Source organism: Dermacentor variabilis, chromosome 6, assembly GCF_050947875.1.
Source record: "Dermacentor variabilis isolate Ectoservices chromosome 6, ASM5094787v1, whole genome shotgun sequence".
Classification (NCBI taxonomy): Eukaryota; Metazoa; Arthropoda; class Arachnida; order Ixodida; family Ixodidae; genus Dermacentor; species Dermacentor variabilis.
This window is the reverse complement of record NC_134573.1, coordinates 68685676-68709028: the sequence shown is the minus strand read 5'-3', so window position 1 is coordinate 68709028 and position 23353 is coordinate 68685676. Positions and strand designations below refer to the sequence as shown.

Here is a 23353-nt window from a genome sequence, read left to right as displayed (position 1 = left end):
CTTAGGTCACTAATCATTGCTCGAATGCTATTCGCCTTACCATCGACAGTCATCGTGAGATGAGTTCTGCCGTAATTTTTTTTCTGCCTTGTCTGTAGCTACAACGGCATATTGTGGTCCCCGTTGGTGATATTAATGGGCATAAAATGTGGGAAATATAATCATCGTGCGTGTGGGCCATGTAACGCAGCGATTATTTTTAGAATGTGGCGAGAAGGTTTACCAGTGGTGACCTGGCGACAACAGTAAGAAGCGCATGGGCTAAGCGTTTACGATAAACCTTGTTCTAGACGTTCACTAAGAGCAACAAAATTAATTATTTTTTGTCGCTACGAGTTCCAGAATTCAATAATCATGCCGAATCTCGCTCTGATAAAAACGTTAGCTTACATATTATATGGTAATATGAAAAACAGCATTTATGTCGCGAATATGTATTGGTCACACGCAATAAAATTTCGTCACGAAATTTCTCATCAATAACCATATAACCAGGCGAGAATTGTTTACATTTTTGACGGGGAGTGTTTTTCATTGCCCAATATAGAGTTAGATTCTAAAGGCACAGTTTTTACAGGGTCTGGTTGTTCACCGTCACTAGGACGTGACAATCTGAAGCAAACAGCCAACGATGCGAAGAAAAGACAGAGGGTAAATAACCTGTTATTGTTATTGGAATGCAGAGCTTTCCATAAATTGTGGTTGAATTTGCAATAACCTCGATATTCTGAATAATAATAAAGAAATGTGTACAGAAGAAGCGACAACTTGACGCCCATGGAAGCCGAACCCATACCTTCCGCAAGGCGCATGCCCGTGTTCCGTCATTTGACAGAGGAAGGAAAATTCCCGCAAACACTCGACGCGCTTAAAGGCGTCCACGCTGTAGCACTTTTTCATTATTCGTCTGGCTGCTCGCAATTCGGCGATTCAGCGCAACCACATCCCAAAACCGGTCCTCCCATTCACTCGCCATGTCGCCTCGCATTCTTTCGCGGTACGAGTATTTTCCTTCCTGTATCTCCTTCAGATTCACATTTGGGCCCACAGGAACGTAACAAAATAACGTCCATAGCCAAATGATTCAGGTTTCCACCACGAGACCGAGGAAAAAGTGACATCGAGGAAAAGAGTGACTTCCCGAATCGTTGATTCTTCCGGGCCGCCGCAGCATGCTCTTCTGCTGAGGAGTCACAGCAACGCCTTTATTAATAAGCGCTTCTCCTCTACAGACCCTTCAACTCGACTCCAGAAAGACAAGGGTCGCGCCTCCTGTCGAAGGGCTACCAATACAACTACACAGCCAGATACACCACCAACGCCAGTCGCAGTGCTACCACCGAAGGGACTGTCGTCGATGTGGAGAAGGACACGAAAGGAAAAACTGTCATCCAGCTCAGTGTAGCACTAAACTGAAAAAAGACAACAATACGGGCTTGTCAGAGAGACAGTGCCAGAGCAAAAGTGTTTGTTAAAGAAAGCTTCGCAGTTGAAGAAAAAATTCGTCCCGGCCAAGGGATCAAACCCGGCAGCAAGCCCTGTTCCGTAGAAGTCGCTCTACTACTGAGCCAACGAGGATTCTTCCAAATGGCAGGGCGAGGCCGAAGTAATCGACAACCCGAAGCACTGCGACGCTGAACATGGCAAATCAGTTCTGCGGAAGCCCGAAAGGTGGAGCTCCAGAAATGGAGAAAGTTGTCATCCTCCCGACTGTTGCAGGAAGCTGCTACAGATGGGTGCAAACTGCTTCGTGCTATAATGGAGTGAATGACAAAGTATCATTCGACAGATCTTCTTGCGCATTGCGGGCTTCCAGCAGAACTGATTTTCAATGAAGAAAGACGTCAGTTAAGCACCCTACCCCAGACTTTAAAGTCATAACAGCAACATACGAAAACAATAGTGACAATAAGACATGTTTTCAATCAACCAATCGGCTGAAGTAAACTTTGATAATGCTCATTAAGGATTCATGAGCTGGCACGTTTTCAACCATGCACTCGAGTTATCGCTACACACTCCGAAACTAAGTTATATTCGAAATTCACGGGGGTGGCGATTTGGTCGCACATAAAGCACACAAAATAATCACTACTATTTGTGAAGCATGTAATTAATGTTACTTTTATTTCACGATAAATATATATTAAACGGTGTTCACAAATTGTTTGGAGATTAAAATTATCGCACACTTGGACACTTTTCTCATTCCTTGTGTTGCTCCATGCACGGCAGAACACAACAGAGGCACATATGGTTATCTTTGTTGGGTAAACAAGAGCAGTTACAACAATACTTGCGCAAAAATGCCAACCTCCTTGCTTTGTGCATGTTTTATTTGCTCTGACAACTGCTGCCATCAACAGGGTGTGAACTTGGGCAAGCTTACTCTGTTTTAGTTTGCCTCCCACCTGTTCGTAGCACGTTTTTTTTTCCAAGTTTAATATGACGTAGTCAAGGATGAGCCTATCGAAGGAGTTAGACCAAGTGAAGTAAGCGTACACCGATCGCGAACGGCCATCGCGTGCTGTAAGAAGCGAGTGTCCATACACATTCTCGTGAGACTGGCTCCGAATGACACTACCGCCGAGTGGCACTCTCTCAACGTGGCGCAAAATTTGCCCCACTGAGAGTAGCGGTGTTAGCGTCTGCTCAAACGGAGGCCTGGGAGTGAGCGTGCGCTTGTCAAGCGACTCCTCGTCACGTAGGCATTCCCGAGCAGCGTTATTAGAGAGTTTTAGATTAGGGGACGCAAGCAGCTTGCGTACGCAAGAACTAGGGGCCACCGTACTGCGCATGCGCAGACCCCTACGTCTGGGTCAGCGCATGCGCGCTCCCATCGCCCCCTAGTTCTTGCGTATGCAAGCTGCTTACGTCCCCTAACCTAAACCTTTCTATTGAAGTGCGAAGGGTAGCGTTGTCCCGCACTCGGCGGCAGTGTCTGTGTATATGCTGCACGAACGAGGGCAGAGCTGCTGGTCCAAAGCCACGCGGTAATGTTACCTATCGTCCGCGCCGGAGCCACGCTCTGTGCGGCGGCCCGAGCGCGCAGAGGTTGGTCCACTGCTTTTTTATGCATGAAATGCTTTTAGCTGTTGTTGTCGGCAACCCTCAAGTGACCTTGAATCAAAAACCAGAGCCGTTATCCACGCACTCAAACGAGAAGATCTGGACAAGTTGCGAAAGCAAAACGAGATCATCCGGACAACCGGTCAAAACTTAAGAAAATGCGGTCTCTGGCCCTCAACCGTTTGTAAGGACTGTATTACATACGCTAGTTACCGCCCAAACAAGTTACAAGGAGTATTGCTTCCGAGTTCTTCCTAATTTTTGTTCACAATATCACTCAAGCTATAACTTCTAGTACACTGAAGTTTTATTTGTTATTTCCAATAGGGCGGACGTTCAAAAGGCAGATACAGGGTACCATACACTTCACTGTCATCTTTTGGCGCTGAGACAGGGTTGCCTGTGTTCTTTTGGACGCCAGTGGTCCGTTACTTCCGCGGCGCCGGTTTTGCGTCGCCTTCTTCTGGCGCTTTCCTTCTAGCTTGGCAGTGACCTCTATGTCCCTGGCGTCTATCGCAGCCTGCCGTGCCGCCTTCAGCCGGTTTTTCTCTTCTAGCTGGGCAACGTCCATATGGACCAGTGCACAGCATGGCGTGGTGCGGTGTGGTGCGGTGTTGTGTGGTGGGGTGTGCCTCTGCGAACGGGCACTACACCGATTTTAAGATTGTGGATAGATAATCTCCAACCAGTCTTCTTTGCTGGTTGCCATTTCATACTTAGATTCACTCTCGATTACGGGAGAGCCAGACACTTTTCCCCATACCGTGTAGGTGGACAGATACGCACGCAAATGCTTTTAAATCACTCCTGTGCAAGTAATAAGCTTGAACCTTCCAGCTCTTTAAACAGCGTGTTGCAAATGTTATTCACGGGGGGATGTTCTATGCGTAATACACTGAGTACTTGGGGCCATTACGAAGAAACGGGACATATACTGGTGTGACTTTTCCAATAAATGCTTGTTGTCAGTCTACGTTCGTGTGACAGGATCTTGTTCTTGTTTCGCACTTTCCCCTGAGTGCTCAGTCAAGTATGTAACAACAAACTCAATATAAAAACCTATTGCATGCAGTGTTTGATTGTCGTAGTCGGAACGTGAGAATTACTAGGGTCATTAAGAACGTGCAAATAAAATTTCGTGCACTCAGCGTGGACAATATCACCGGGTTCCACTAGATGAGGTCGCCCAAACGAACAAGATGTGAATTGGGAGGTTCACATCGCCAATCAAAAAGTGTCATTTTGACTTACTCTTATAATCGTGTTCCCTGCACGCGTCGTGTTGAACTCGAGGCCATGTAGATCTAGCATTATCTCGCTTACGAGATGCCTACAGCTGAGGAGATGCGAAGGCCCTCATAACCACCTCCATCGATATCAGAAAGGCTTCACGCGGTTGAGAAAGGCACCCCGTGAGGCACGCTTGGCAAGCGAACTGAGAGCTTGGACCTTTAAGAGGAATGTTTTGAGGGCCGAGTGGAATAGTTTCCGCGTGACACGCAGTAGTTTACGTAATGATGAAGCTTATGCTTTTGCGAGCGAACAAGCACATTCAGTATCGGTTCGAGCCGACTATCTAAGACCATCTTATGCCAGAAAAGGGACTGAGCTAATTTACGCCGACCAATTTTGAGCAGAAAGCCGTACTTTGACATGAATATAGGCGTAGAATACAAGCTTGTAGACCGGTCAACCTTCACCGAAAGGCGTACCTTAGAGCGCGCAAGTGTTGATACCTAAGGCCAGCCCTTGAGCCGCAACAACTCATGTTTTTTTTTTTTTTTTGCTAAATGGAACTCTTACAGACCAAAACGAGCACGCCCACAAAACCTACAGACAAGTTGACGGCCATGAAACTAAAAACTCGGCGAATGTTTCGCAGAACATGCACTGTTAATGTCATCCGTCCATGCAGTATCTCCCATGGGACTGTACTGACTTGCCCAGTAAAGGAGCCTAGTTTTACAAAAGATCTTGATAACAGAGTGAGAAGGTTCAGCTTGGGCTACAAAGCCTGCAATTCCGATATTGTTGACAGAAGGGTATGATCAAGAAAGGATGCGTTGGCCTGGGGAGGAGGGGGGGGGCGAGGGTGATGCCTACGCATAGACATTGGGTTACTGTTGTCGTGCGTCGCCTCTATTCTCTTTGTCGTGGTGTGCTGGCCATGGACGCCTAAAAGGAGAGGATGCCCTTGGACTGACTGATGTTCTTTTTTTTTTTGCGTATTCTGTCATGTTCAGTGGCTTCAATAGCAGTGGCTCCCTGTTGTGAGGGCTGGTCCAGCAACAGGTATCTGCTAATCCTTGTTTTCCCCCCGTCTTTTGTGCACGTAGAAATAAACTAGATTTTTTAAAACAATCTTTCCTACACTATCGCGTCTCCACAGGTGTGGCATCTCACCAGTGCACTAACATAGAGGTTCTCCGCGCAAAACTCAACGAGAGTTTCTTTAAGAGCGCGCTGAAGATGAGATCGCCTGAAAACTAGGTCATCATGCAGCTTACTGAGCGCGCAGTACGGGCTGATACTTCGTGGCAGGGTCGACGGATGAGAGTCGTGGCACGGCATGTAAAAAATAATGCAGCTCCCGAACATTTTATCCGCCAAGCGTTCAAAATAGGCGGAAAGTTTTCAACCGTTGGTCTGCCGCTTACTTCTTCGTCGTTGCTCGGCCACATTGGAATCATACGAGCCAACAAGCCGTGACTGGAGTTCCCTTGCAGCGTTTGAGAAGAATGCGCGTTTCTTCGTCCGTGAAGTCGCTCTTGAACTACCGAGTGAACCTTGAAATGAAACAGTGCCGCCCATTTAATCGCCGTTAGCTATCTGCCTTCTCGTATGTTTTTTTTTTCTTCCCAATATATCTCTAGCTAGCGGAATTTCAAGAACTTATGTTTTTCGCCGAGAAATAACTTGTCGGTCGGGATCACACGCTCCTAAATCTCTCTGTGAGTCTGTTTCCTTCTCCGTAATCTTTCTCGGGTGACGGAAGCCCCTTTTTTTTCAACAATACGGGTCGGGGCGGCCCTTACACTTTCCACCACTTGTGCCCGAGGTCCAACAGCTAAAAACATAGCGCATTGTCCAAAGTATGATGCTCTAGCTTCTACAGCGGTCATTCACCGCCTCTGCGGTTCCGCCCAGGAACGCGTGCTACTTGTAAGAGGATTCTACGAGCTGCGAAGCTACGAAAGGATTAGGCAGACAGTTACAGGCGTTGGCTCTTGAACGAAAACTAGTCACCAAGCCACTATTGCAATTTCTGCACGAGGAGGGCCTCCGCGCTTTCATTTAGGTAAACTAATATGCCGTGGAGCCAGGTGAAGAAAAACAAAACGATAACCTGTGGTTTATTGGATTAACGAAATCGGTGCTAAGAAATGCGAAACGAAGCCGAGCACGGCGAAAATTGAGCGGTATGATAAAATGAGGAAGTTTACTGGTATAGAATAGAGTCTTCGGACGCAAGACGGACACTGTGAGATCGATGGGACAAGCCGTCTTCCTGTAGCGGGCATAAAACACCTTGATGATGATGACAGATTTTCTTTCTTTGGGGGGGGGGGGGGGGGTAGCGAATACTCGGCCTATACGAAGGCAATTCCTTGATGACTGACTGGCAGTCGGGCTCCATTACCGTGTCATTGCACGTTCTTCATATCGCTTCCCTTGAGGAAGTCGCCTTGCGCTACACCACTGTGCCAGTTTAATGTGCTTCTTGTCGAACATTTACTGCAACCTGCCGCTTTGTTAGGATTGCGATTTGGGAACCAAGCTATGTACATCAAAGCAACCAGTTTCCGATAAAACTTTTTTTTGCTGATAACAGCCGCCATTAAAGGACACACGCGACTTTCGGAGGCGTGACACTGAATTGAACTATAATTTCTTACTCCCAAAGGATGCGAGCTTTCAATGGCGTTGAAGAAAGCGGACCATAAAAGCGAAATGCTTAGCTAGAAAACGCTTTTAAAGAGTCACACGAAATACAACCGTCACACGGCTCGGGAGAGAGCAGTAACACGATGCAACCATACGCTCTACATGTGATATTTTTTTTAAAAGGAGCGGGTCCTCACATTCTTGCATGTAAGTGACGCTCTTTACCGTAAATAGCGGCAAGAGTTGATAAGCCTTCGATATGTTCGCTTAGTTTCATAGCTCTTGAAGGTAGCATCGATTTTATTAAATTTTGCCAGGGAAACTTAACCTCAACTGAGGGGGGTCATATTATAGGAGGTGACCGCTTTTAAGTTTTCGGGAATATTCAAAAAGCGCCTGCGACAGATGGCATATTTCGTGTCCTTGAGCTGGATTAGTTTCGAAGAGGCGGAAATTAGTAGCAGGAGAAATCAAAACAGATATTCAACTAATTAACAAAAGTAACCAATTAACTACCTAAATATTACTTTACGGCGCATATTGCAATTTACGAAGTGCAGCCGGTGAGTTTGTGAGACGTACCCACTTGAAATGAATCTCCAGGATGACACCAGCTTCGAGATATTATGTACCAAACTGTGGGACGAAATACGCGAACGTTGCAGTTACTTTTGTGCTTCAATTCATGATGATGATGATGATGATGAAAAACGTTTATTTGCTCTATTTTGCAGTGATTTTTGCGGCTTCAGATGGAGTCTTCCATCTTCTCTCCAGGGTCGGTTCCCCTAGTCCAGGGCTCCGCTGAGGGTAGCTGCCCTGCGTGCACACCTTACTAGTCCTTGTTGGACTTTCAGGATGTCGCTGGATAGCATCCTCTCCCACTGTTCCGCACTCGGGTTTTTTATTATGGCTAGCCCTTCTCTTTTCTGGCAAGCCCATGTGGTATGGTATAGGGTTGGTTTGTCTCCACACCATGGGCACTTGCTCTAGTACTGCGTGGGGTAGATCTTGCTTAGCATGTTTAGGCACGGGAATGTTCCCGTTTGTAGCTGTCGCCATGCTACGACGTCTTCTCTATTTAGTTGTTTGTGAGGGGGCGGGTATTTTCGTCTGATGCCTCTGTAGTAGTTTAGTATCTCTGAATAGCTTTGGGCTACCGGCTCGGGTTCCTCAGCGGGGTCGGGATTGTTGAATGCTCGGTTTGTTGCGTGCCCTCGAGCTATCCTATCGGCCTCCTGATTTCCCGTAATGTCGGTATGTCCCGGCACCCAAACTATCGTGTGTTTGGCTTGGTTGTTGACGGTTTTGCCACTTGAGCGGAGGATGCGGAGCGCGCTGTGGCTGATTCTGCTGTTTAGGTAGTTGCGGCATGCTGCTTGTGAGTCTGTGAGTATGGTTAAGGACCTGTTGGATCGGTAGCCCTCCGCTGCCACTAGAGCCACGGCTGTCTCTTCGGCCTCAACTACCGTACAGTTCCGAATTGACGCGCTGGTGATTTCTTTTAGGTCCGAGTTGATCACCGTTGCGACTTTGCTTTTCTTGTGGTTTCTGTCCTGAGTGTAGGTAGCGGCCTCTACGTACACTGTGTCGTGTCTAGTTGCCCGTGTTCTTTGTACATACTCTGCTCTTGCTTGTCTTCGTGCCATGTGTAGGTTCGGGTCCATATTGCTGGGTATCGGTGCTACTTTGATGGAAAGAGCGTCTTGTGAAATAAGTCGGCCTTGTGAAAAAAAGACGGCGAGTTTGATGGCGCACACCTCCAAACTGGTGCCATTCTGGAAATTCATTCCTAGTGGACACGCCTTACAAACTCACCGGTTAGAATTCGTAAATTGCAATATGTGCCGTTAAATAATTATTTAAGAAGTTAATTGGTGCATTTTTTGTTAACCGGTTGACTGTGTGTTTTGATTTCTCGTGCGAGTACTGTCGGCCTCTCTGAATAATCGAGCTCATAAACTAGAATTACATTGTCTACAACAGGAAGAAAGGGGGTTAACCGAGGGCCCCGATTTTTAATAATCATATCATAAGAAGCCAACAAACAAAGACACCTTGTGTTGGCTAGACACCTTGTACTCCTGTGTTGTCCTTGGTGTCTTTGCTTTGCTTTGCTTTGTCTTTGCCTCTTATGATCGTCTACAACAGGCAATTTTTAAGAATTCCGCAACAGCAAAAAATGATCACGCCGTATACTACATGCATACGCTGTAATGAGACAGCTGGTACCGTAGTTACCCGCATTTGGTTGCTGTAACCTTTGATCAGACTTATGTAAGCTTTAGGGCTTTCATTACTGCCAGCGTTATATTAGCATTGTGTAGGGTAAAGAGTGCCGTCCGCCTAAATGTATGAAAAAGTGTAGACATAGCAGTTACCACGTTTAGTGTGCATACCTCGACGGGACGACCAGGGTGACGACGTCACAATAGGGACACAAAGAAAGCACCAGATAAATCAAAGGCAGGAACCGGAACTAAGCCTGGTTGGCTACCCTTCACTGAGGTAAAGGGAAAAGGGAGGAAAATATTCAGCGAAGGAGTGGCGGACGTCGTGAAAATTCTTAGCGCTGCATCCCAAACAGTCGCTCCTTCCAGTTGCCTTCAGGAATCACAGCAGCGCTTTTGTAACCTTCCGCAGGTGTGACGTGCGCAGGCCACCGTAGCGAGATCGGGACCGACGAGAAAGGTCTTCCGTCTTGACGGCACAGAGCGCTGAGAAAGGCAAGCCTCCACCCTCTGTGCACCACGTGAATGCTCGCAAACGCATGGTGGACACGCGTAACAGTCAGCGACAACATTATTCCTCGGAGGGCTTCTGGCTGTCATACTCCAGGCTAAGCATTAACCTGTACGAAGTGAAAAGCAGTCATCAGAGGACAGTGGATGCTAGTCTATGGAATACACAGCCTCCTTCTACTTCTGTATTTTACTACTCACCACACAATAAACAGATTTACAACCTCAATTAATTAATTATGGGGTTTATTTTACGTGCCAAAGCCACGATCTTATTGTGAGCCACGCCGTATTTTTATTTATTTGTTTATTTTTATTTATAGATACTGCGATCTTTTACAAGATCTTAGCAGGGTGGGAACATATAAGTACATTTATACAAACATACAGTTCAAGCAATCATGCTGACGCTTGAATTCAACATGGCAAAAGGACAAAATGCATGAAGAAAGAAGCAAATAAACTATGTGCGGTTGAGTCATGAATCCAGGTGCGCCTGAAAACAGGACAAAGAATTTTGTGTAACGACTTCATCAGGAAGTTTATTCCAATCAACTATTGTTCTTGCAGAATAAGAGTATTTGAAGCAGTTGTTGTGCGGTGTTAACGGGGTTACTGCTAGGGAGTCTTTACGACGAGTAGCATAACCAGTTAAAGGTGTTAAGATGTGTAAGGTATCAATATGCTAGTGGCCATTCATTAACTGAAAAAAGAATTTTAATCGGGAAACACGATTGTGTTCTGTAATCGAAGAGAAGCCACTACGTTTTAGGAGATCTGTTATAGAAGTTCAACCGTAAGAGTTGTAGATGAATCGGACAGCTTTCTTTTGAATTCTTTCTAATTTCCCAATATTTGTTTTTGTGTAGGGGTCCCAAATGATTATTGTATATTCCAAAGTAGGACGAACTATTGTATTATATGCCAGGAGGCGGACAGTTGGTGCGGAGAGTTTTAGCGACCGTCTGAGGGTGAACAATTTGCGAAGACAATAAGCCATTACAGTATCAGTATGTTTTGACAAGGAAAGATTGTGGGATATGTGTATACCGAGATATTTATAGTGAGATACTTCGGAGATATAAGTGTCTTGGGCAAAACAGCGGAAGAGAAGGGGCTTTTTTCTTAGTGTTATTCTCATAAAGACGGCTTTTTCATAGTTAATAGCCATTTGCCATTGATGGCACCATGCAACTATTTTGCCAAAGTCACTATTTAGCCTGATTTGATCTTGGGGTGAGTCAATTTCGCCATATAGTACACAGTCATACACGTAAAGTTTAATTTTTGCAGATAGATTATTGCCAATGTCATTAATATAAAGCAAGAATAAAAGAGGACCCAGCACGGATCCCTGCGGAACACCTGAGGCAACAGGTAATGTGTTGGAGAAAGTCTGGTTTATTCTAACGAATTGGAAACGGTTGGTTAGGTACGCCTGTATCCATTTTAATAGCTTATCATTTCTAAGTATAAAACTTAATATGTGAAGTAATTTGCTGTGGGCTACTTTGTCGAATATGCTTTACTGAAATCTACGAATATAGCGTCGGTTTGTTTTCTATTATTTATTGTGTTGGCAAAATCGTGAATTATTTCTACTAACTTGGAAAAACCCTGCCGAAATCCATGCTGAGTGTTTGTCAATACGCAATGCTCATCAAGGAAACCGATTACATGCTTATAGACTATGTGTTCAAAAATTTTGCATGTTGTCGAAGTCAGAGAAATTGGTCGATAGTTCTTTATGCAATTCTTGTTTCCCGATTTGTGTAAGGACTTGATTATTGCTGTTTTCCAGTCATCCGGAAGCATGCCATCCTGAAGCGATTTACTAAAAAAAATGTCCAAGTATTTCGCACACCACTCGGCATAACGTTTTAAGAAAGTATTTGGTATGCCATCTGGACCGGGAGATTTTTTTTTTCATCAATTTTTAACAGTAAGTGACGTATACCATTCTCAGAAATAACAATATCGGGAATAGAAGGCAAATTCAAGTAAAAAGAAGGCAGACAACCGTCATCCGTTGTGAATACACTACTGAAATGATTGTTAAAAGCAGAACATAGAACCTGCTCATCGTGTACACTCTCACCGTTTATTATAAACATATCGGACAGGGAAGAAGAATGACTCATCGTCCTTCAGAATCTCCCTGGAGACTTCTTTATGAAACTAGGAAGCTGTACATTAAAGTAATTCTCTTTGTCATTTATGATCATCTGTTTTAATTTATTTGATGCTTCCTCAATGACCCTTTCGGAATTTGAACTGGTTTTCAATTTTGCGGAATTTTTAAGCCGTTTAAGCTTGCGTTGCTGGGCAACGTCTCCCGGGAAATCCAGGGATTCCGACGCGTAGCCTTTCTCGCAATTTTTGGGACAAATTGTTGCATACAGTTGAATATAATGCCTTTAAATAAAAGCCACAGATCATTCATGCTAGCTATGTTATCCTTAAAGTCGTCCAGATGAAATGCTAGTGTATCAATTACAGACGCGTCATCTGCACGAGAAAAATTCGGGCAATACTGAATCTTGTCATTTTTAGTGCGAGGGGCACATTGAAACGACAATACCACTGCTTGATGATCTGATATGCCGTCTGTGACCATACATGAGACATCATGTTGTATATTTCCACTTACGAAAAATAGATCGAGAACTGCATTTGAATCTTTGTGGGTTCTAGTGAAATCCTTAACTACCTGTAATAAGTCAAAATTAAAAGCAATATCAATCATTTGACTATCAATATTTGTGGTGGAGCGGGACGTGAATGTACTCCAGTCGACATTTGGCAAGTTAAAATCGCCGGTTAAGATTAGTTTATCTGCTTGTTTTATATGGGTGTACATATATTCTCTTAAGCATTCCAAGTTTGCAACAGGCGAGTTAGGGGGCCTGTATACGGCACCAATAATGTATTTGACGTCGTTAATACAAAAGTTGCAGAAAACACTTTCTACTCGGGAGATGTCCGGCATTCTTAAGATTTGAGGGAATGTTTAAAAAGTACAGCTACGCCCCCTCCTCTTCTATCGCGGTCTTTTCGCATTATTCTTTAGTTTACCGGACAAATTCGCTATCATATATGTCTTCATGTAACCACGTTTCCGTCAATACGGCAATATCGGGGTCAGGCAAGCAAAGGATGCCTTCAAGCTGTTCTACTTTGTTGACAACGCTGCGGCGGTTGAGGTTTAAGATGGTGAATGGTGATTGGCAAGTGTTAGCGCGTCATTTGCTCCTTTTTAGCTTACAGCGTTTGTCCTTTTCCACATCCCACTCAAACATTTCACCATCAATGCTGCATTTATCAAAAACTAGTTTAACTTTGGAGCGCTGGTCACGTTCTTCTTTTGAGCTTTGCAATAATTTTTTTCTTATCTCCCGAACTTTCAAAGAAAAGTCCTCTGTTATAGAAAGCGTTGTCGCTTTAAGCTTCTTGCACTCTTTCAGCACTGAACTTCTATCGCGATAGTCCAAGAATCTTAGGATCACGGGGCGTGCTTATTCTTTTTTCTTTCCTAGCCTGTGACATATTTCTACATTATCAATAGTAAGTCCAAGCCTTTCCTTGAAAACATCTTTTTTGATCACATTCAAGAGACTATCGTTCGTCTCCCCGTCTTGTTCATTTAGGCCATACACGATCAAATTGTTTCTTCTACCTCTGTTTTCTAATTCATCGACTTTACATAGCAAGCTGGAGACGTTATATTCCAAATCAGTTACTGTTTTCTTGACATTAATAACATCAGTTTGTAATAAACGTAAAGTACTCAGTTGAGCTTCCAAGCTGAGCATGCGCTCTTTTAAATCAGCGATATCTGTTTCAATTCTACTCTGTTTAGCCAGTACTTCATTGATAGAGGCAGTCATGCTACTTTGGCCAGATTAAAGATACGACAACATTTCCTTTTCCGTTGGGCCAGGGTTTGACTCAACGTCGCCACATTCCAAAAGACTTATTTTCAACGGCAACAAAGCTGTCAAAGCACTATTTACAGTCGTCAGTCTACTAGGCAAACAACTGTGTGGGCAACACAGCAGCAGCAGGAATCGATTATCGGATCGGATACAGGACGAGCTGTCCAAGTAACGTACCTGTGCAAACAAGAAGAAGCGTTTAAGCAACATGCTGAAGCTGCTGCTGCTGCATTGCCCACTGCCGTAGTGGGGGACTCCGGAAATTTGGACCACCTGGGGTTATCTAACGAGCACCTAAATCTAAGTACACGGGTGTTTTCGCATTTTGCCCCCATCGAAATGCGGCCGCAGTGGCCGGGATTCGATCCCGCGACCTCGTGCGTAGTAGCCCAACAGCGTAGCAAACTAAGCAACCACGGCGGACAGATTTACACCCTTAAGGGTCCCAAAGGTGCGAGTTGGTCTATAAAGCAAGCACTCTTACACTCGTAAAGGTGTAAGGGCGTGAGTTATAAACAGAAAACACCCTTAAGTGCGGTTTAAGTCGGTTTACCGTGCATGTTGTACATATCGGGGAAATAAAACCGAATACTTCTCTAATTATTTTCGTCTTAATTACAACAATAAAAATACACATTTTACCACTATTAAAGACGCGCCCGTCCCCTATACCAAGCAAAGTTTATTCAGTGAATGCTGATTGCGTCGGTAGCTCAGGTCACCATAATCTTCAGCGTGGGAAAGACAGTGATGAGATGCGAGGGTTGAAAGGCGGGCTCGTTTTCTCTCCCCTGTACCACCCATATTCATCTTAATCACAACGAAATTCAAGCATATTATCCGAACTCAAGCTCTTCCTAATCATACCTCGCGGCTGCTTTCACCATAGGCGAAGGAATACATTGAGTTCGATCAAGAATTTTGTCTCCTATTCTGGGCGTTTGAATTTTACTACAGCGAAAGCGAATAAAGGATCATTCGTTCTTTCACTAGTGGTTCGCCTCACCTGATTAGCTCTTAATTCCTATTATCTAGAAGTCTGTCCGTTTCCCTAACCAGGGTGTAAAAAGTAACAGACGTTATAGAAAGGGATCCATAGTAATGCCCCATACAGCCAGTACAGAAAGAAACAAAGCAGACTCAACTTCAATTGACATCTACGTAATGAGAAGTATCCATGGTTTCGCAGATAATGGTTTTTATGAATCGTACATAATTGTCCTGCAGCGAACGGTTGATGCCTTTGCGACGTGTTGCGAACTGATGAGGAGTGGAAGACATGGTGACGTTTGTTGTTTTTGCGATGTTCAGTGACCCGAGTTGGTGTCAAAGACCTTCATTGAAGAGCAGCACATACTCGTTGGCTCCAGGGGCCCATACATAGTGTGCCCTTCGGGATCGGTGCTCATCTTTAGACAACGCTGTCTGCATAGGGCGCCGAATTGTGTGTCGCGCTGACAGCAGTTCATCTCTCGGAAGAACTGGAGCACGCGCGGCGGAAACACGGAGAGGACTCCCGCACAGCTTTGAAGCCACATACGAGAATGCATACCGTAATGAATACCACGTACCAACCGGAGACTAGCCCGGGCCAGTCTCTGGTTGGATGTAATGTTTGTCGTTGTTGTTGTGATACCCAGTGACCGAAGCTGGTGTCGAAAAGGTTCATTGAAGATCGGCCCCTACCATGTGGCCCCGGGGCGTACTTTAGACTGCACTACCCCTGTGATCGGCTCCCGAAAACGTCCAGACAGTCGCCAGATAGTCGTCATAGATAACTGGGTAGAACTCGCCAAGAGTGCTTCACATTAAAATAAGAATGAGCTGCGACGTAGAACGGGTTCTTAGGAACCGGACACGATTTCCTAGCATTTACGCTTTGGTGTAAGGTTAACAATCCAATCAGGGCAGACCAACGCTCACTCTCGTTACGGAAGCAAGCAAGCGCATCTACTCGTACACGAGACGAAGAAAGCACACCGGAAAACAACAGCAGCACGAGCTTACGCGGTCCCGCGTATTGCTCAAGAACCTCAGTGGGCCGTGCTTCGCAAGAGCACCGTTGTGTGCAAAGCGTGAAGCAGTAGAGAGTCGCACGCAACAACAACAACAACAACAAAAGAAAAGAAAAACAGGTCGCGTGCGACCTCTTTCAGCGAAAATGTAAAGGGGGACTCGCGGCGTAACACGCCCTCCTCCGGCACCCCTGGAGGCTTAAATGCAGCGCGCATAATACGGAACAAAACAGCGCAGAACGTGGGAGCAGCACGCGAACGAGCGAACCGAAGCCGCTCCTTGCGAAGTGATAAAATCGCCCAGACTGAATAGGAGAGCACGAGCGTAGAGGGCGAAAGCGCGGATCGACTCGCTTTTACGGAACAAGCTGGCTCAGTGCGGAGAAGCAGGCATCCGATAGCTACAGAAGCGAGATTGCCCGGAAACGATTATGCCATGCGGAGTGTTCTTCCCCGAGGCAGATATACGGCGTCGACGTAATGAGCGCCCCTTCCTCTCCGTCCTGTGACGCCAGGCGACTGCGCGGACGAACAGTGATGGAGTGCTCTGTAACAGCTGCTGTCGGCGAGTGCCCTCGGAAGTTGCGCAACTAAGAAAGCGAGACAGCGATAAACAAATCGGTAAAGCCGAGCCGGCTCGATAGACGCGTGGCTCACATCCGCGCGATGGCTTCGAATACCAGAGCGAGTCGAGCTTGAAGAGCGCATTACTTCAGCGTTTCATATTTCAGTAGAAGAGCAGTGATTAGGAACTTGCTCTTTCAATTTACTTTGAAGTACTTGAATTACAAAGAGAAAGATTTCTAGTGGCTGTGCTAATAGCGTTCGAGAAAAGCAGCATTGCAAAAGAGACTCAATGTGCTCACAACAAGAGACAACAGACTGTAAAACACGTAAGCACGTGAACTATCAATGGGCCACATCGAGACAGCTGTACTCATAAAGGCATGAGACACGTGGAAGATAACTGAATGCCGCCGTAACGGCCACTACAGTGCAGGAAGAGTTCCGGACCGATCGACGAAGGCGGCAAGAAGTTTCATTTTCAGGCTCATCAGTAGTTTCAGTTCAGTAGTTTCATTTTCAGACTCATCCGTAGATTGATAAGTAAAAATAAAACATTCATTTTGCCGACTCCTAAGTAGTCGCCAAGGGGCTCGCTGTATTATACGCAACATACCTACGGCCCACGGAAAACACTCTACGAGGACCCCTGAACAATGCAATGTCCACGCTGGGGACTTATGTGGAAGTCTGCTCATCACGAAATCCACAGAAATATGAGAAAATATCGAGAGAACACAACGATAAGATCTCGAACCAGCAGCCTTTCCGAAACACAAACATCCATTAACCATCAGACAATCAGTAACTCCTTCGCGTAGCTGCCTTAGGTATTACCAGTAACCAAAAGGACCCCCGAAAAGTTATAAAATCGTACGTAAAGCGAACACTCCATCATGTTCTGCACCTGCGGACAACAATGATGTGGTGTCATCACTCTTAGTTAATTAGTGGAATTTTGAATAACAAAGCCTACGTCATCGGGGAGTGGAATATAAATGCTACTGCGATAAACCTGCTATACTGAGCTATGCACGAGTTGTGAAAAAGAAGAGAGGACGGGTGTTAAGCGTGTACAAAAACGATGTCTGCTTGACATGGCCGCTTGAGCAATAAGAGTACAGAAACTGCGCCTATTAACAGGAGGCCTACACTATACAGAGTTCGTAAAGTTGCGAATTCCAAAATGAGTTTGCTGGATTTCGTCTTCCAGAAGACTTCTTTCAGCTCATATAATCTTTCTGAATGACGTACAACACGGCACGGACTTCACGTTGTAAAGTCGTTCTTACCTCCTTGATTGACATTATGAAAAAGAGTTAAACTTCAACAGAAAAAGCTAGTGCTTGTTTCCAGATTACTCTTCGACTCCGACGGCCGAGAAAGACCCGACTGCTCATGAAATTGAGTGCGTCCTCATACGTGACTGTTTGCCTATATAAATAGTAGCACGCCGACTCTGACATGCATAATTGAATGCTGTGCTCTCGGTTGCGTTTTTGTGCTTTTTTCTATTTTCCAGCTAAATTTTTTTTATCTGCACGAGTACGCGCCGTGGTTCTCTATAGCGGCTTTGAATTTGCATTTCTAAGCCCGAGGCCATGGGATCAAACTGCGGCCGCGGCGACCGCATTTCGATGGAGGCGAAATGCAAGAACGCCCGTGTACCGTGCTTTAAGAGCACGTTCAAGAAACCCAGGTGGTCAAAATTAATCGGGAGTCCCACACTACGGCGTGCTTACAGTATTGTTGCGTTTCGCCTGCGACACGTGGTTTTGCCGGCGCGACTGCGGAGGGGCGGCAGACATTTTGGCCCGATCGTCGTCACCGCAACGCTCATCGGCAGGTGTTTCCAGGCGCGACTGCGGCGATGCGACCGCAACGGATCACCCTCGCATTCCAGTCATTGTGCCCGAAACAGGCGATGCCAAAGCAGGGATCATCCTCTCATTCCAGTCATTGTACCCGAAACAGGCGATGCCAAAGCAGGGATCATCCTCTCATTCCAGTCATTGTGCCCGAAACAGGCGATGCCAAAGCAGGGATCATCCTCTCATTCCAGTCATTGTGCCCGAAACAGGCGATGCCAAAGCAGGGATCATCCTCTCATTACAGTCATTGTGCCCGACCGGCAGCGCTACAACAGGGTGCTACGAGATCGTGCTCGACAGGGTGCTACGAGATCGTGCTCGACATGGTGCTACGGCAGCGCTACGACAGTGTGCGTCACCATTAGCCCATTGTACATTCACGTGCTCGTCTTTTGAGGGGTTCCTTCTTGCCCTCAACTGCGAGAGTATAAAAACAGCTGCCCCCGGACGCCAAGAAGGAGGGCTCCGATTTCTTCTGTTGAGTGAAGTGCTCTCCCGTCTCTCTACTTCGGTCAAACCTGACCACCAACTCTTTGCGATGTTAAAATAAACAAGTTGTTTCGTTGTTACCAGTCGACTCATGCTTTGCCGGGACCTTCGGATGCTTCCAGTTGTACCCCAGGCCGCCAGGCCAACGCTACCCTTGGGGCTTGCGACCCAGGTACAACCACGGGCGTCAGCGCCGAGTTCCCAACAGATCGTACCAGCGGTGCGATCCAAACAGTATTAACGTGGCTTCTTTTTCTTAAAAAGTTAATAAGGATAAATTGTGCAGTGGGTTAAAAAATAGATACACGTCATAGTATAGTAACGCGAACACACAGACATGCATGAACCCCTCCCCCCCCCCCCCCCCACACACACTTACGCACCGGACGTTCACTAAAAGAGAATAAGAACTCTTTGGCGCGTGTGTGCGCTTACTATGCCAAGTTAGCAAAAATTAGGCTCTTAGCCAATCCTTTTCGATGCATAGGCGTTCGGCTGTTTTCGAAAGGAGGAGATTGCCAGATAAATTTGTCGCTTCTTAAGTGCTATGAAGCTGACCAACACGTTTGCTGCGAGAATGTCGAACCATCCGTGAAAGCTGCTGGTCTGTATAGCGTCTAATTGGCCCCATTCGACGTGGAGCTTATTCTCAAGGCTGAATGTGTACTTCAATTGCCAAGGGCAGAACATCAACTCAAGTGCTGTTTTATACGGTTCCATAGGTATTATTTCGACGTGCCTTTTTTCTACTTCCTCCCGAAATATATCACTTCCAGTTGCCCGAGCTTCAGATGTGGCAAAAGAAAAGGTCGTTCCGATTTGACGCTAGAATGCGCTATTGCTGCTTTCCTGATGTCGTGCTCGTTGTTTTCTGCAATTCTCTTTATTACGAAGCCCCAGGTACAACGTTCGTGTGGAATATACTTACCGAAAGTCCATTAGCAACCACCGCCGCGTAAGCCTATCTTTGTACCGCCCCGTTGCTACTGATCGAATTATAGTGCTTCAATATCTGCCAGAAGCGTGTCGTATGAAGGTGTGGCCGAGGAAATTAGCCCCAGGACAATGAGAGAAATGTGGCGTACACAATATTAATCGTGCCACACTTAGCCATAATTTTTCATGGCGTAGCACTGTGAAGCAGTGAAAGTTCTTATGCGGAGTTTAGCACGTTCAAAACTGAAGTGCCACGTTGCGACTGGTATTATATGCTCTCGAAGGTATTGCTGCAACCAGTCCCAATTATGCACGCACTCACTATGTGCGAGGAACTGCAGGAAGAAACTGTTGGTAGAGCAGGAGGGCCGAACAGAAAAGCGCTCACCTTCGGGTACCGGCTGAACTTGATCTCCCGGCTGTTCTTGCTGGTTAGGATATTGAGAGCGTTGCCGTCCACGGTACCGGGGCCGAGGCGGGGCACGTGCGTACGACAGTAGACGTCGGTGTCGCGCGTGTCCCGCTGGTTCGTGAAGAACGTCTGTAGCGTCAGCTTGACGCCGCACTCGCGGCACTTGAAGCAGCCGCTGTGCAGCAGCACGCCCGGCTTGGGCGTCACCATCTCCTTGGGATAGACGCGGTCGCCACAACGCGTGCAGCCCAGCGGCCGTACGCTGTTTTCGGTGGCCTGCACCTGCTGTTGCTGTTGCTGCTGCTGGTGGTGATGAAGAGGGCTTCTGGGCTCCGGGTCAGCACGGCCGTCCCTGCGTTGATGCTGCTGCAGCGCCTGTTGCTGCTGGCGGCCGTCCCTGTCGCTCCACTCGTCGTGGTCCTTGTTCCTTTCAAGGCCGTCCTCTCTGAACATGTGCGACTGCCTGTCGACCCTGTTTGACACGCGCTGCTCTCTATCGGTCTGCTGCCGGTTTTTATAAGACGTCGAGTCGAGGCGGCCGTTGGGACGCCTCTCCATCGGACTGTAGTCGCGAAGTCTAGCCTGCGATTCGTCGCGCCTGGTGCGCGCTTCCGCGTAGTCTTGCAGCCTCGACCGACGGTCGTTGAAGTCCTCCATCTCGTGCCTGTACGGCGACAGCTCCCTACGGTGCGTGGGATCGACTCGGTCGGCCTCTCGCGGCGGGCGGTGTGGCTCGGTATCGACGGTGGGCCTCGTTAGCGAAGGACCCCTAGGAGTTTGCCCGTGCTGCTCCCGGCGGTGACTAGTGCGGTCGGCTTCCCTCGACGGACGATGCGGTTCGGAGTCGCCGACCCCGCCCTGCCTCGTCACCGAGCGACCCAAGTGTGCTTCTGTGTCCTCGCGGTGGTAGCCCGCCTTATCAGACTCCCTAGACGGCCTTTGAGGCTCGGTTTCGTTCCGCGTTAACGAGTGTCCTCTTGCAAGGTCTCTCTCATCGCGACGGTAACTGGTCCGTTCGGCTTCTCTAGGTGGAAGATGCGGCTCGACGTCGGAATTGGGCCTCGCAAGGGAGTGTCTCGCCCGTTCGGCCTCTCTGGATGGACGACGGGGTTCGACGTCGGACGTTGGCCTCGTCAAGGAGTGTCCTCTCCGAGGTTCGCCTTCCTCTCGTCGGTAGCTGGCCCTGTCAGCCTCTCTGGACGAACGATGTGGCTCCATATCGACAGCGGGTTTTGAATGCGACTGTCCTCTGGGCTGCTCAATCACTTCTCGTCTATAGACTACACGGTCAGCATCCCTCGACGGGCGAATGGGCTCCAGGTCGTCGGCAGACCTGTTCAATGACTGCTCCGCGGGAGGCTCACCGTTCTCGATTCGGTAAGGAGGATCACTCAAGGTGTACTGTTGCCTCGATGATCGCTGTCTGTGTACGGGATCGTTCGGCCGACGCTGGGGCTCTCGGCGGTTGAAATTTTCGTCGTGCCCATCCTCGCCGTAAAAATCTTCTCTGAAGGATTGCTGACGGGGCCTTCTGTAGACTACCTCCTCTCTGTCGCGACTCGGACTGTCCCGCTTATGTCCCCTGGGAATTTTCGCAGGCGCTCGCGCACTCTTTCGCTGGCCGGGGTCATCGTCAGTGGCGGTCTTGGGTCCCCAGGACTCTCTTTCGGACGGTGAGTCCTGTCGTCTTTTGCCGTTGACCAGAAACTCATCGCCGGGACTACCCGCGTCACCATTGTTACGAAAGCCGTCCGCCGACAGCCTCTCATCGGAGTCGAAGTTTTCGGACATGCGCGAGAAGGACTTTGGGCTTTGGGACTTCTCCCTAGGCGCGTCAGGCACATCCATCTCCTTCTCAGATGACGGCGTCCTAACGAAAGAGTTAGGGGTTTCCTTGAGCGCGGGCCTCTTAAGAGACGAGGCTTCTATCAGAGACTCGGGCTTTGCCGTAGCGTCGTCTTCGGACAAATGTTCCTTAGCCTTCCTTTCCGGTGACTTAGACGATCTCTTGTCTTTTTTCTTGCCGTCTTTCTTTCTGGTAATGAGCCCCATAAGTCCGGCTCTGGACTTGCCCTTGGACGAAGTCTTCTCTTCACTGCCGTCGTCCGATCGCGCAGGAGGACTCGGCTGCGGCAGCTCCTCCTGCCTCGAGGGTCCGTACATCTGCTGTTGCACCCGCAGGGCTTCCTGGAGCCGCGTCCAGCTGGAGCCGTAGTCCCTGAGACCCAGTCCGAACATGGCCACGTCGCGCTGCTGGGGCACCGTCGACATCGCGCACCACTCGCGCACTCACAACGCACGCTAGACACCAAACACGCCCCGCTTCCCAAGGGGAGAATACCGCACTATATCGCGGGCGCACCAAGCCGACGTCTGGTTTGTCGAACAGAAGCCGGACGCGCTGGTCACCGGCGCGGCCGCACTGTCAACAATCGCGACAGGGTAACAGCACCGCGGCGGCGTAGTTTTCCCGCCGCGGCGTTGGCTGGCGGTGGGCAGCCGCTCGCTGGCAGTGCGCGGAGCGTTCCCTCGGGGCCTCCAGCGGCGGCGTGTGTGTGCTCCAGATTCCTTATCGGCACTGGTGGCGGCGGTGGCGGCTGCGAGCCATCTTCTCTCACGGTCCCACCGTCGTCCGCCGGGTATGCGGCTCTGCTCCTGCGGCGAGAACCAGAAAGGAAATGGAGACGGGGCAAAAGCGGCGCGCCGGGGGAAAATGTGCGACCAGCTAGAACGCGCGTTACATAACAATGAGTTCGGTCCCCCAACCGAGCTGCATACCCCCTAACCGTGGAAAAGCGCGCGCGCGCACGCTGGCGGAAGCGTCGCCGCCGCTGCTGCGCCCCACTAGACGGCGCGTTTGTTGGTGCTCGGAGTACGCACCCGTCTTCGACGTCGCACTCGAAAGGCTGTTTTTGTTTTTTGCAGCGCGTGTACTTTTCTGGCGCTTTAGAACAGGTGTGGAAGGGGGCGCGCAGGTAAGAGGTGCGCGAGGCCAGGAAAGAGCAGCCCAACGGCCGTTTGCCGCACCTTGTGGCCGCCTTTAGCCCTTATCCTGCTAATGGTACGCTGTTTTCCCTTTCGCGAATTGAAAGTTATCCTTCGTAAACAACGCCGCCGCGGATGAGGGTTCCGCGCGACATTAAGAGTCTTCGCGCGGTGAAGATAGCACATGGAGTGCGTAAATTGCTTTATTGTTTCCTATCGTACGTCGTGAACTGAATAGCTACAAAAAAGGCCCGCACGCTGCTTCGAATCAGAATTTTTTTTGTCCCGTTTCTATCCCGGGACACAAGTAGGCTTGACGTCATGGTTCAGTTCAAAACAGGCTGCAACTTTCTTTGACGCAAGCGATCTGACCGCGCCAGGACATGCTAGCTCCATAGCTGCATCCGTTATGACCACCTGTTTTCGTTTGCAGAACTTTGCAGGTATTGTG

General features: G+C 48.0%; 1 protein-coding gene across 3 annotated transcripts in view; it reads right to left on the bottom strand.

The window, feature by feature from the left end:
* The window catches only part of LOC142584842 (uncharacterized), a 96020-nt gene that overhangs the window by 8635 nt on the left and 64032 nt on the right, over window positions 1–23353 (bottom strand). The window contains exons 1-2 of one of the 3 annotated variants that reach the window (XM_075695142.1): window positions 22798–22843; window positions 19894–22572 (exon numbers count right to left, since the gene is read on the bottom strand). In XM_075695142.1, coding sequence (XP_075551257.1) covers window positions 19894–22188 — 2295 coding nt within the window. In that variant the 5' untranslated portion in view covers window positions 22189–22572; window positions 22798–22843. Of the gene's footprint in view, window positions 1–19893; window positions 22573–22695; window positions 22777–22797; window positions 22844–23353 lie in introns of those variants that run through there. The other 2 variants (XM_075695141.1, XM_075695140.1) reach the window with 2 other exon arrangements.